This window comes from Haplochromis burtoni, unplaced genomic scaffold, assembly GCF_018398535.1.
Source record: "Haplochromis burtoni strain Fernald_Lab_line unplaced genomic scaffold, NCSU_Asbu1 Contig_220, whole genome shotgun sequence".
In the NCBI taxonomy this organism is placed as follows: Eukaryota; Metazoa; Chordata; class Actinopteri; order Cichliformes; family Cichlidae; genus Haplochromis; species Haplochromis burtoni.
The window spans coordinates 389,728-404,197 of NW_024582581.1; the positions used below are offsets into that span (position 1 = coordinate 389,728).

At 41.3% G+C, this 14,470-nt stretch overlaps 2 protein-coding genes across 12 annotated transcripts in view; both read left to right on the top strand.

Moving 5' to 3' along the window:
- Positions 1–1,235: 1,235 nt before the first annotated feature.
- prmt6 (protein arginine methyltransferase 6) lies at positions 1,236–3,133 on the top strand. The gene has a single exon (XM_005936529.3). The coding sequence runs from the start codon at positions 1,326–1,328 to the stop codon at positions 2,379–2,381; it is 1,056 nt and encodes a 351-aa protein (XP_005936591.1). The 5' UTR covers positions 1,236–1,325; the 3' UTR covers positions 2,382–3,133.
- Positions 3,134–11,420: 8,287 nt separating this feature from the next.
- Positions 11,421–14,470, top strand: part of ntng1a (netrin g1a) — a 127,014-nt gene continuing 123,964 nt past the window's right edge. For 2 of the 11 annotated variants that reach the window (XM_042226604.1, XM_042226605.1), the window contains exon 1: positions 12,196–14,435. The gene's annotated coding sequence lies outside the window, so the exon portion shown is untranslated. Of the gene's footprint in view, positions 11,899–12,189; positions 14,436–14,470 lie in introns of those variants that run through there. The other 9 variants (XM_005936531.3, XM_042226608.1, XM_005936532.3 and 6 more) reach the window with 7 other exon arrangements.

Genomic DNA, 14,470 nt, shown 5'->3' on the forward strand with positions numbered 1-14,470 from the left:
CATCCCATATTTAGGAGGCTCTTTTGTCACAGCTGTTGAAATGATGATGAAATAATAATAATATGTGGCAGAGGCCTTTCTACTAGATACATAATAGTTTAGCAAAAGATAGTATTTGGTATGAAAGATTTCCTCTTTCTGTTCTTGTACAGCTGAGCTGAATCAGTCTTTTTGAGAAGGTGCTCCACTACCTGTCCGGTAAGTGGTATAGAGGGTGGTCAGGATTATTCATGATGCATAACAGTTTGTTCAGTGACTTTCTCTTCACCAAAACTTCACATGTGTCCCGTCTGCAGCCAATCACAGAGCCAGCCTTCATTTTATTCAGTCTGTTGGTGTCACAACACACTGCTGCTCCCCCAGCAGACCCAGCAAAGCACACTGCACTCACAAATGACCACTAGAAAACGTTTAACATTTAACTGCAAACACACTGAAGTATTCCATCTTCTTTAGTAAAAAAGAGAATCTGCCCATCCTCTTCTTGTATGTTGATCTCTCAGTTCAGCCTGCTGTGCAGACAACCAGGTATTTGTACTCCACCACCACATCAACATCCTAGCTCAGCATGTAGCCATCCTCTTCCTTCTCAACTCAATCAACATCTCTCTGGTTTTAAGAAGCAGAGAAGTTCTTCCAGACCGCTCCACAAAATCATCCAGTAGTGCTCCGTCCTCCTCCTGCAAATACATCTAACTAAACTATTAGTTGTACTGAAATCAGCAGCTTTTTTTTTTTTCATTTGAAATGTAGTATTACAGTCATACTACTGTTACTTTTACTGTATCGAAGCATTTTCATAATCCAAACAGTAACGTTTTAACTGACACAGTAAATAGTTTTATCAAAAAACTGCAACATCTATATAAGTATCCACTGTCAGGTATCACCTGGACTGGAGTTATTCCTTATGTCTTTATCTTGTCCTTTATAAGAAAGGAAAAACTAACATTTTCTCCAGAAATAATCATACAGTCAAAATGAAGCAGTTAATTGTATGTTGCACATGGTTAAAATGTTGATAACCCTCATAATTATTATACTAGTCAGTGCCATGGAAATATCACTAACGCGTGCAGATATGACAGTGCAGAAGGCGCTGTTTCTCTCTCCGACACTTTAGTTTTTAGAAGCTCACGTGTACCACCTTTCACCTGACAGCGAAGGCAACACGGCATGGCCGAGGTTTGCTTGTGGGAATTGTAGTCTGATTTGCTTGAGCCCTTCGTTGTGACGTGCCAGGCGAAACTACAAGTCCCAGATTGTTTAAGGCGGAAATAGCGAGACAAAACACGGCTAGGCTACAGCACAACACGGCAGAGAAGATGTCGCGTGTTGTTAAAAAGAGAAAACTGGACGAAATCCGACAGGATAGGCTTTATTTTGACAGCTATTCCGATGTGACTATCCACGAGGAAATGATAGCGGACCACGTCCGAACCAACACGTACCGGACGGCGATACTGAAGAACAGTGAGTCAGTTCGGGGTAAAGTTGTTCTGGACGTCGGGGCAGGAACCGGCGTTTTGAGCATCTTCTGTGCTCAGGCTGGAGCTAAAAAGGTGTACGCCGTGGAGGCCTGCTCAATAGCGGATCAAGCCCAGATAACAGTCAAACACAACAACATGGAGGACAGAATTGAAGTCATTCGAGGAACAGTGGAGACGGTGGACCTGCCGGAGACCGTGGACGTGATAGTGAGCGAGTGGATGGGTTATGCCCTCCTGCACGAGTCCATGCTCAACTCGGTCCTCTATGCACGCGACAAGTGGCTGAAGCCGGACGGCATCATTCTGCCGAGCAAAGCCGAACTCTACATCACACCTGTTATTGACCCGGTGGTGGAGGACCGCCTGCATTTCTGGTACACAGTCAAAGACCAGTACGGAGTGGACATGTCCTGCATGTCCGGCTTCGCCCGGAAATGTATCATGAACTCAGACATCACTGTTAGCTCTGTGACCTGCGAGGATGTTCTCTCCCACCCGGCCCGCTTCGCCGAGCTCGACCTGCACTCGGTCACCCCGGAGGAGCTGCGGTCCGTGAAGGGCCAGTTCAGGTGCGAGTCGTTCGGCTCGTCGGCAGTGAACGCATTCTGTGTTTATTTCACGGTGACTTTCCCGTGCCCGGATAGCACGGCTCCCCTCGTTCTCTCCACGTCTCCGTGCAAACCAGAGACACACTGGAAGCAAGCGGTGCTGTACCTGGACGCTCCGGTGGAAGTGGTGCAGGACACACCGATTACTGGAGAGGTTAGAATGTATCCCTCAGAGGAAAACGCCAGGCATATATGTATCCACGTGGACTACTCTATAGGAGAGCAGAAGCGACAGTCCAAGACTTTTTCCATCCCTGATTGGAGCTCTGAGGCTCAGCCATAGCGTGCCATCAACACCAAAATGCACTTCATTCACCATGTGTCACACCTGTATGCCCAAGTCCTCTTATTGTGTCATGGTTATCCATGGCTCTTAAAATTCCTGGGAAAGTGGTGTCACTTTATAATATATTGGCAAAAATATAAGATCACAGTAGGCCTCCCCAGCAAATGAATGGACAGCTGCAGATTAAGACACAGAATAAAGATTGGCCAAGGAATTTAACCTTTTTGTGCATGTGCATGTCTAAAAAGTAAAAGCACACTTTCTTTATTTAGTGTTTGGTTTTAATTTTGTGTGTTTGATTAGTTCTTTTACAATTCATTAATTGATTGAATCATTCATGAAATAGCCCCTGAAATACAAAAGGAAAACAGCCTGTTTATGCCCACATCTTCAAATGTCTTGTTTTTCTTGTCTTAGTAGAAAACACCTTCAAAAATTAGTTGTTTATCAATATGTTTAAGATGATTTAAAAGTTTTGATACATCAGTGTGTACTAGGAAGAAACCTTCAGAAAGTCTGGCTAAAAGAAGAGTTTGAGGTGAATTTGTAGCTGCTTGTAATCAGTCGCTCTGAGGCAGGTTTATAAAATGTTAAATAAATTCAACACCATGCTGCAGGCATCTGATATTCTGATAAACTCGGCCATTTATATTGTGTGGAATCTCATCAAAATTCTGCATTCAAATGAGCATCAGACCAATATATTGACTTGGACTAGCTGCAGTCAGGCAGGAGGCTGCATCCTACATGACTTTGGCTGCTGTTCAGTTACTTTTTAATGAAGTACCAAATTGGCTCATTATTTTGGTTTAAAACTAGGCTGCACTGTCATCTGTTGATAGAAAACACCAGCCTAATAAAAACTTATAATTCTACTAAAGCATTCTACATAAAAAAGCACAAGATATCTTGCCAGTATACCTGTTTTTGAACAGTTTGAAATGATAGTTTTATAAACTTTACCAGGCAGGAGTTTCAAAAAGTAACTTATTTATTGACTGAAGAAAGAAAAAAGTCATCTGTTTATGTCGGAGTTTGCAGTGCTTGTTTTCAGGTATAATGCAAAACTTTGATTAGTGGGCCAGAATCAGATTTAGAGAAAAGATTCATTTGTTCTTAATTTGTGGGTCTCAGTCCTTTTTCAAGAACTGTATTGCATTCAATCACGACACACACCACTCACCTTAACACTGCTGAACAACGACAGTTCTTAGCAACGACACTCCAGAATGGGGTAGCTCCCTTCAGCAGAACAAAGTGCCCCGCTGCTGTGCTAAAGAGAAAAAATACCTCCTCGCGAGACACGACAAAGACCCCAAAGCATTGGCTTGACTTTTAAACCTCCCGTATCCCCATCCGATCAGAACTCTACAGGAGATGCTGGGACATGTTGCATCCATATCCCAAAGTTCCCAAATGAATGCAGACTGCTCCATGCCAGACACCAGTGGACACAGGCAGAGGTTCTGTGCCCAAGGAGCAGGAATGACACCTACTCATTATTGGAAAGGCGAGCTGCTGTTTCTGTAGGTGCTTTGAATCAGAGACAATGTGTTGATTAAACCTTTTGTAAAGACTTAAAGCCAAAGCTTGTGGAGTAAGAGCATGCAGCCTCTCTGATGCAACAGTTAAATACAGATTCCTGACAGTGTTCACTGATGATTGTTCTTTCAGGCCCTATTATCACCTGGCATTCATGTGTTTCTGCATCATCAATACAAACATTACCCATTGTCTAATGAGCGTATGTAAAATTAATCATGAGCTGTAGTGTCTGCAAATCAATCCCATTGTGTATCAATTCAAAAAGAAGTGAAAAGGCCGAATCGCTGTAGCTAAATACCTGCTGTCCTTTTGTATTTATATTTTAATATCTTGTATATATTGTTATATGCAGTTCTTCTTTGCAACCCATTTTGGGCCAAACTTATATGCAGTTTTATAACAATGGAAAAATCTTCTGTCTGACAACTTACTGACATTCAATCATTTCTCCAATCGACTGCTTAGTGTGTTTTACAAAAGGAGAAGCAGATGCAGAAACATCATTTAAAATATCCAGTTACTGATATGAGCAGCTTGAAATGTAACTAAGGTAACGTACTGAGCTTATGGTCAGTTAGATGTACGAGCTTTATAAAAACAAGCCGTGTCAGTTAAAGTCTAAAGATGAAGTGTACAACGGCACTTTAATAAATAGATATCCAGAATTAGAATTAATATTTGTATTTACTGCCAAATGTGCTTTACAAGCAGAACCAGGCAAAGAAATAGTTTTTATACTGTAGTTGTAAATTGATGTCTGTGGATAGGAGCTGGGCCAAACCTGGTTAAGCTCTTTTATCAGTCATTTGCTTCACTGGCTCCTGTATTACTGCTATAAAAGGGTCACAAAAGGGTTGTTTGCAATCAGAAACAAAACACGGTGAAATGCGATGGGCAGTGGTGCAATTTTTAAAAGAATTGTTCAAGAAGATGGATGGATGGATACTATCTCAAGTTTGTACACTTTGTTGTCTTGTATAGTCTCTTTAAATTAAAATTCAGCCTAATCTGATTCTATTAATTTATAGAATTTTAAGTATAAAATGTAATATTTTATACTTAAATTGGTTTCAGAAAATGCGGGCTTAATTATGACCACATTAGGTCATTGTAGTCAAATGTCAGATGGGGTTTCCACTGTGACGGGCTGTGTTCTACCACAGGTAGCGAGCTGGGTGGGTCTTTGTGAGTCGTTTTGCAGCACAAAAACTACATTTGTGTCCATACACTTTCCACACAAATTTAATTCTTCTTTTGCAACTGTCCTAATGCACACCCACAGAGACTCACTCTCTTCTTGACTTCCACAGGTAGCTGAAAAAAAAGCCCTGAGGCAGAACAAAGGAGGGTGTCCAGAGAATAGAAATGTCAAATGCAGCGCAGGCAGCCGCCGTTAAGCCCAGAATCGCACTCTTGCATGCACGGCCACTCTCGGCTGCTAAATGCTAAACTAATTGTGATCCATTCCTGCCTGAAATGATTTGGAAACCATTAGAAACAAGTGTTGAAACTCGAAATGGGATTATTTGGGTTGCATCGCACAGCAATTTAAGAGCCAATCAATAGACAATGTGCTTAATCTAACAGATTTCAAGACTCATTGTTCACTGGAGGTCTGGCGAGTGAGACGGAGACAGGACAGAGTAGGACTTGCTGAACTGGAATCACAACATGAAGCCATTTTTAGATTTAATTTTATCTAACTATAAATGTGATGTTATTAGCGTATAGCATTATATTACTGTGTATTCAAAATTATTTGTGTTGAAATGAAAATGTTTACTTTTGTAGCAAAATCATCAGTACTACTAAAATGCAGGATACAGTTATTCACTGTAAAGATGAGCAAATGAAAATGCAGGAATCTAGTGCAGATTTATTTCTTGTAATAATAAAATTTCACAGTATAAAAATTCTGTCTTTATTTTAATCTAAAAGACTTAAACCATGTTGAATCACTGTGCAGAGTTCAAACAGTGAGGTCATAATATTGAAATGTACTGCTTTAAACAAAATGTCCCAACACAAAACTGTAAGAACGCTCACAGCCTTTTACATATGGATTCAAAAAAGACCAGAAATATATTTTATTAACTCACTGGCTCTATTAGAAGCCAAATTTAATAGTTTGGCACACAGATTAGAAATTTTGGGATTTTCTCCCAACACTGCAATTGGATTGGCTCAAGCCTCTTTAAGTTGGACAGAAAACATCTGTGATCAACTACAATTTATCACGGCTAATCTTTCTGTATGATTCAAGCAAGATATCCTCATTCTTGTTTTGTAGCTTTTCCAAAGCTGATTTGGCCGGCCTCTATGCCCCAGGTCGTGTTCTAACACCCAGTCTGAGCTTTTTGGCATTCTCCAGCAGCTTCAGTTCCTTCTTTCCTCTGTTGCCAAAACTCTCCCAGTTCATGCCAAAGAGCTGTCCTGTGTCATGCTATGATGCCGCCGACACTGAAACTTGCAAGTCTATTTTTGATTTCATCTCTCCATAAAATTAGATGAAAATTGTGTTTCCTCTATCTGCCTTTTAACAAACTCTGACTGTTGTCAGTAAATGGTCCTTTATTGAATCTTTCCTGACTGTGTCTACAGTTTGCAGAGAAACCCTCAGTGTATTAATTTCAAAGCCAACTGTGTTCCTACAGACTATGAATATACAGTTTTCAAATGTCTATAGTTTGGGGGTGGGGGTAGAAAGAGACGGGGAAAGGACGTACAATTAGACTTATACTCTGTAATTAGTGCAACAAATGTATGATATTAGTTAAAAACATATATAGTGCATCATCAAAAAGGGAATTCTGGAAATCTTTGATGATTTAAACACCTTCAAACTAGTAATACTTTTTAATAGACTCCAGTAGCCACTACCGTTGAGGACATGTCATGAATTAATTCATGATGCAGAGCACTCATCCAGTATACCATCTTGTATAAGTGGAACTATTATGCCTTTCTACTGTCTAACAGTGCCAAAATCTCAGGCTTCAGACTGCTTTAAAAATTCAAGTTCTAAAGTTGTGGGTTTTTTCTATCTTTGCCTCTTTCTGATGTCATAGAGGATATCCTTTACGATGGTCCTCAGGTACAAAGTTGTGGTTGCGAGCTCAGCAGGCCCTCGGACCAGCTGTTTGTGAGGGGCAGCCAATCGCACAAAAATGGACCTATTTGGAGCTGTAACCTTAAAGGGAGAGGCAATAAACTGAGGTTTCACTAAGGTCCAACACATGATGCATTATTACATTTTTGAACAGTGAATCATGCAAAACTACCCTGCTAGATTATATATATATATATATATATATATATATATGAACCCATTATATATAACGGGTTTTCATGTTACATGTTATTATGGTGACATGGTGGCTTTGTCCTTGAGTTGTCAGCCTGTAGAAAGAACACAGTGTACAGTTCCTCACATCTGAGCCACTCAGCTCAGTTTACAATGCTCTCATTACCCTGAAAATTAATATATTTTGTTTGACATCTGTATTAACAGCAATCCAGCTGAAGAAAGAAACCTAACCTAACCGTACAGAATAACTTTGATAAAAAAGGCTTTTCACCAGAACCCGCAATGGAAATCTGTAAAACCAGTTCACACTTTGTAAAATACTATTCGAAATGTGATGGATCTTAAGCTAGGCAATAGCTCACCTCCATATTCAACATTTCACTGCGACTCTGAGAGATCAACAAGTATGAATTATGCATTTTTAAACTTAAATAGAAAAATGTAAATCTGCGTAAAGTAATCTGGTTTGATTCGAGATAATTGTCAGTGTTGGAAGAAAGTAATTTTTTCCCTGTTGATGTTTTTAATGATCAGATTAACATGCATATCAAAACACTCTTTATAGTTCAGCGTGGATCCTACATTTAATCCTATAAAAAGTGGAAAATCACTGACTGTGTATTTCAGAGCTGGATTCTGGTGGCACACGATATCTTATTGTAGCTGCTCATTCATCCTGATATGCTAATGACACCGTGAATAAGCCAATGGGATTCAATTCCCACAGTCGGTTACTGTAACCAATATTTCTGTCAGCATATCCTGTGAGGACAAATTGGGAGCATGGTATTGACAAAAGCTAATTTGGTGCAAGAGCCCTCAGAGTGGTGGACTTCATTTCTCTGGGGCCCAGCAGGCCAGACCATTTGTCATCATTATCATTAGCAACAGGAACTGACCCATGTGCCTACTGCTAAACCCCAAAATAACTGTGCTGTTCCACGTCCACATATTTTTTTCCTCAACAGTAATAAAACCGTAGACTTATTTAAATGAGAAACAGTATTTATTCTGCCCCTGAGCTGCAAATCTCAGCAGAGAAAGCGACTGCCTATCAGAAAAGCATCCAGCTGTAGGCACTGAGGCATGACTTCATGGACGGACACACACCGCACAACAAGGACAGATCTGGATGGCGCCTGTTAAGAAAGTAAATCCCAAATCACTCGCAGGGGCACGTAAATCTGAACGGGATGGCCCTGATTCACAATCAGCCCGAGGCAGGCGGCTCTTTGCCTGTGAGCAAAGTACAAATCCACCAAACTGTGTGGCCACATCCTCCTCCCCCTCTTGTTCCCCACTAATCCGTTTTCAATCATGCACTTTTTGGATTATGCTTTTCTGTAATTCTTCTCAGGTATTGTTTTATAACTTAATATGATATTTCAATTTGGGTGAGTTGGGTTATGGGTTTAGGACACCGTGCAGGATTGGATAAGCAGCAGAGGTCTGCAGGCAGCAGATTGGAGCGGAGGGTTAGTGCCCGACTGAAAGGAGCACGATAAACGTTTGACACAAAGTCCGAATGGAGCAGGTGCATAATAGTGGTGAGGCTGACCTGATTCAGTCTTTTCCAAACGCATCCCACCCGGTGACGTGAGCCCTGTGTTGGTCCCGACACTTACTCACTGTCTCACCTCCAAAGAGACACATAGATGCTTTACATAGCAAGCTATGACTCCCTGTAATCACTAAAAGGTGATTAAAACTTGAATAATAGTGATTAAAATGAGATTCCCTAAATTTCCTTCCTCAACTTTTTGAATGTTTTATAACCAAACAATATGAACTCACCCAGTCTCCACACAACTCTGAAGGAATGTGGAGATTTGTGATATTTAAAGCAATGCAACAGTGTTGTGTTGAGTTAAACATTAATCAGCTTTGGTACTTTACCCACTGCCATTATTGCATTTAAAAACATTGTAGCGCCTCATGTATTTGTCAGTGGCACAATCTACGACAGCGCTTTCAGTGTCTGTAAATATGAATTGCAGAAAAGTGTGTAAGATGTTTTCATTCTTGTTCATGTTCAGAATACTTCTGCCACTATCTTTCTGACACAATCTGACTGGTTTGTGTCATTTTAAGGATTTTGTATTCTTAATTATTTTTTAGTCTTGTTTTTATTAGTTGCAGTTTTATGTGTCTGCTCTGTCTCGTCAGTTAGCGTTGTTCCACTGTCTCTGTCACATGTAGCGCAAGTCTTTTTGCTTCTGTGTTAACCATTTGCATTTGGTTTGTTTCCTGTTTTACTTTGAAGGTGTGATTTCTTTCACATCTTGTGTTAGTTTTACTTGCTGCTGTGTGATTATCCTGATTGTTTTCACCTGTGTGTAATTTCATTGCACCTGTGTCTCATTCCCCCCTCTTTTGTGCTCCCAACCTGCCCAGTGTGTATAAATAGTCCCTTCTTCCTCTTTGTCCTTGTCAGACTGTTTGTCAGCTGCATTGTTATGTTTCTGTTTGGCCTCCCTGTGCATACCCTCTGTGATCTCCTTGTGCTTCTGGGTTACTGATTATTTAACCCTTTGGTTTACTTTCTGCCCTAGCATGCCCTCTCTTTAACTTTTACTATTACTTGCACTATTCCTGTATTAATAACCTGCCTTCCTCTCCTCCTTCCACCCCATTAACTAACGGACAGACTCTTCTGGATACCGGCAACATTACCGTCCATTCAACAGGTGCAAAAAATTCAATACATCCGTCCCTGGCATCCGCCAGACAGGGATGTGCAAAAACAGCATAACTCATCAATTTACTAATAACCATCATGAAGAAGAAGAAGAGGAAAAGGAAAACAAAACTTAACAGCACATAAGTGAAGTGGTGAGATACTGGAAGAGTGGGCCTCGTGATTATTGGTCTCTTAAGTAAAGAGCCATATATTGAACCCACTGATGGATTTGATGGCACATGGTCATTTTGTCCTTGAATAATAATACTCCTCCACATTCAAACACATCCTCCTTTCATTTCCCTTGCTGACCTTTAGTGCGTCTCGTTCGGCACAGCCTTACCTTAACATGTTAACATACACGGGGTTATCTCTTAGTATTCAGGTACTTTAGCCTTTTATTGGCGAATGGCTTCATTTACAGAATCCCTGTTCAAACCCAGTCTGCGTGAGCTTAGTGTTTTTAGGCCTTGAATAAAAGACAGAATAGGGCTTAACAGTCTGTAGATGAGCTTCAGAAATGTATTGTGAGTCCACATTTTATATGGTGTCTTTGTATTGAGTCAATAAGTGGGAATTTAATGTGCTCTTTGGTAGCTTTCCTCTGCGCTCTCCTCTTTCTTGTCGCTGAGTGAATTAGAAAAAGAGGTTCATGTCAGGCAAGTTGCCCTTGGGCTCACAGAAGAGAGGGAAAAAGAGAGAGGCAGCTGCATGAAGAGCTGTCTTCTCAGCTCAGATGGTCAACGCTGTATCCTTAACCTTTCCACAGTGACACGAGTAAAGTGAGAGATGAATTAATTGACACTGGAACGGTCCCATGAAACAAAATGTTTTGTGGGCCATGTTAGAGTACTGGATTTGATAGGGTTTATTGATTAGTGACTCAACTGGCTTATTGTTGAGATTTCTAGCCTTGAAAACTCTGTTTCTGACTCATATGCTGCCTTGGAAGCCCACTCCCTCAGCTGTAACTGCTAAAGATGCAAGACAAGTGAGCAAATAATGCAATATTCTCCAATTTGAAAAGCAAAAAAAACAACAAAAAAAAAACAGGCAAGAGTTGTTTCACGGCATGCTTCTGTTTGATTTATCAGTTGATTGACTTGCTTAACCCCTCTAGTGTTGCAATATGTTGTCATTCACAGCTTATATAATCCATTGTTCCAGCTCTTTGCATAGCAGTATAAGTTTTACATGTTTGTCTACTCAGACGGTACACCTTTGAGTTTTAACAACGTGACTTTAAGCAAACAAAACACCTCTCTGGAAGCAGCTGCTCGAAATGAAGACTAACAGAATTACTGCCAGCCGTTTTTCCATAGAGCTTTTTTCTTTCTGCCACAAACAGAGTTTTCCCACTAAGTAGCGATGCTCCTGTTTCCAAAGTTTTAATGCTGTCACATATTTAGACAGTGCATTTCCTACTTAAAGCCATATAATTGTAAAAAAAAAAATTAAAAATTAAAAAGAAAATTAAAAATTAAAGAATATGTATATTTCTGTTCATGGTTGCACTCAGTAGAATTAAACTTCAGGTGAAAGCCAGTTGTCAAAGCCTCACCACCTCATTGTGTCTGAGAGCAGTGGGTCTGGCCACTCTGCCGTCTCCGAGGATCTTCTTTTTTTTTTTCTTTCTTTTTTTAAGGGGCCACTCGAGGTATCTCTGTGTCTCTCCTTTTTTTTTAATCTTTCTTTCTTTCTTTTTCTTTTTTTTTAATAACCAAACGATTTAAAGATACAATTACATTCGACTTTGTGGGATTTTCTCCTGGAAAAATCTCCACCTGTGTGTCCAGGTCTAAGTGACGTTGCGTCGGTGCAGGGAGCTCCTCTCCATTCCCCGGGAGCGGCAGAGACAAGCGGGTCGCGGAGTGTGCCGTTCTCGCGCCGTGCTAAGATGTCCCGTTTTAAAGCGGATTTATTTGTCTGCAACAGGCTACATTACCGGCTGCTACCGACGGAATGAACCACCGAAGCCCAAGGTGAGAGGCTCAGGCAGCCGATTTATTTCTTTAATTGATGTCCAGCTGTATGGAGGGGCGCATAAACTTTTGAAGCTTCGCTACGACGCGCGCCAAGTGGGCAACCAAAAGGTGCGTCGTGATAAGAGAAAGTAAGGCGACTATTTTGAGATCACATGCTATTTTTTTTTTTACCTTTCAGGTTCTCTTTGCTGTGCTTTCATTCGGCACCACACTCTCCCGTGCGGAGAGATGCTCTAATAAAAAGCGGTACCTTTTCTGTGGTACATCCAATATGAGATCAGGTGTAGCCTGAATGCCGCTGTCCTACTAAGAAAGTGCTGTTTCACACTTTCTTTGAACAGAAAGATTTATCTTAAAATCTTGCTCCAAATCACTTGTATACGTTGTTTAAAGGACACGTGGATGCGCTGTAGGTGCACAGAACCAAAGCAGGAAGCATTTCCACGAAACGAATCAGCACTGCTGCGTGCCGATATTCCCACTTTAAAGTCAAACTAAAAATTACAATAAGGCTTGGCAGACACTTGTCATCAAATACATTTTTTTTCTCTCAGGCTCTTTGATCGATATTTAAAAAAAGAAGAAAAAAGCCCAACGAACGTTTTCTATGAAGTCTGTGTGTCTGTTCTTTCCTTTTAACCACATCCTTGAACATCACCAGCCTTAACACAGGTTGGTTTCGGGTAGGGGGTGACTAGGGGCCTGTCTTGGCCTTTAGAGACTAGATAGACTGTAGACACTCGTTCAACTGTAAGGCTGTCAAGCTACTGTGAGGTTAACCTGCGCGCCAAGTGTCATGACCCGACTCCTTAACATCCCGTCTTCTCTTGCTCCTTGTGTTAAGGGGTGATAATACAGAACACACTGGGCGCTAACTAAATAATAATAATTATTATTATAGTTTTTTTTTAAAAAGTAGGTTATGAGATCCTTAAATTAATATAAACAACGTAGCTTCTTCACCCACAGATGTTAAACTTCGAATGTTAAACTCTGATAAACAGATTTTTGTATTATTTATATCTAAGTAATCCCACGGACGTATTCACCCACAGTAACTGAGTTTTAAAATTTTAAAATAGACACTTTCAGTGGAGCCTTCGCCCTTATTTTTTCATTTCCATTTTTTTCAGTCTTGGTTATATTATGCTAATCTGTCCCAATTTACACGTATTTGGAATTAAAACAGCCCGTTTAACGAGGCGGGAACAGTGAACGTATGGTACCACTGTTTTTATTTGCGTCAGAGGGATTTTGGAGCAATTAGCACCATTTTGAATAGTTACAACACACATTAAATTCGCTTTACTAGAACTATAGCTAATAAATCTAATTATAAATAAGATCCTGGCATTTCAACACGTTCACACTTCACAATGGCTTTGCATGTGAAATCAAAAGCACAAATATTGGTTTTTTCTTCTATTTTTTTCCTCTCACATGCTCGGATGGCTGTTAAGTAGTAATCACCAAGAGTATGATCCCCCCCTCTATTTTGCCCGGATGCAATCATTCCTTTGAGACTATATTCACGCCCACATTTGTTGGATAATTTAACTCGATCAGCCGACTCGTGTGAACTCAACCAAACAAGGTTCAACTACAGACAATCCCCCTCCCTTCTGAGTTTCTAACGGGTCCCGAAAGAGGATTGTGCGTGTTGATGTCTGTGAAGAAGGGGTGTGGGTGGGGGGTGGAGGAGTATGTCGAAGTGGAGAAGGGCTGGAGGGGTGTGGAGAAAAACCATAGGTATGCGTGTGTGTGGGGGGGAAACACGCTGAGTGTGCGTCTCATCTAATAGAGCCTCGGAGCGCATTATCTTCCCCGTCATCTCCGTCTGTGCGGTTGGTGCTGCGCCTTGCTGGGGAAACGGCCAGGAGAAGATGCGTTGATGCGAGCGGATATTCTCAGCAGCCGAGACTAATTGTCTGTGATTCATGTCCCTGTTGAGTGGCTGAAACCTATTCATAGCCAGGGAGAAGGAGAGAAAGGGGAGAGTGGGGACGGGATCCGCGCAGAGATCCGCTCTCAGCAGTCTTTGGAAATATAGGAAGCAGATCGCAGAGAGGAGGAAAGCGCGCCAGCAGGTCAAAGTTTCTTTCGCGGTACTGTGTGTGTGTGCGTTTGTGTGTATGGGATGGGGTGGGGGGTTCCCTTTTCCGTGGACATCATTGTGCTTCAGGTTTGACACCGTGATGGAATGACACCAGAAAAGAGGATGATGGACACTTTGGCACCGGAGTCTTGCTCAGAGATCCCCCGCGTTTCCAGCAGGCGCGGTGCTGACCGAGCCCTCAGGACGGTGATCAGTCATTTGTTTTGAAGTGGCAGGAAAATCCTCCTCTTGATTGAAACAAGAGCGAGAGATGGTGCGCGCAGCGATTCCTCGGAGACTGACGTGCGTACTCATCACGTTCCCGTTAAGGAGCGCGTCTTAAAGAGCTTCATTCTTCGTTCATGTTCATTCTGCTGCTCTGAACTTGTTGAGCGGCGTTAAAGAGCAGCGGGACTCCCAGAGAGGCACTCAAAGAAATGTGAGTTTTCCATTTGCTTGTGAAGTTTACTTTTT

Bases quoted from the DNA above. Each gene is read 5' to 3' on its own strand.
- prmt6 (XM_005936529.3), top strand. From the start codon at position 1,326: ATGTCGCGTGTTGTTAAAAAGAGAAAACTGGACGAAATCCGACAGGAT.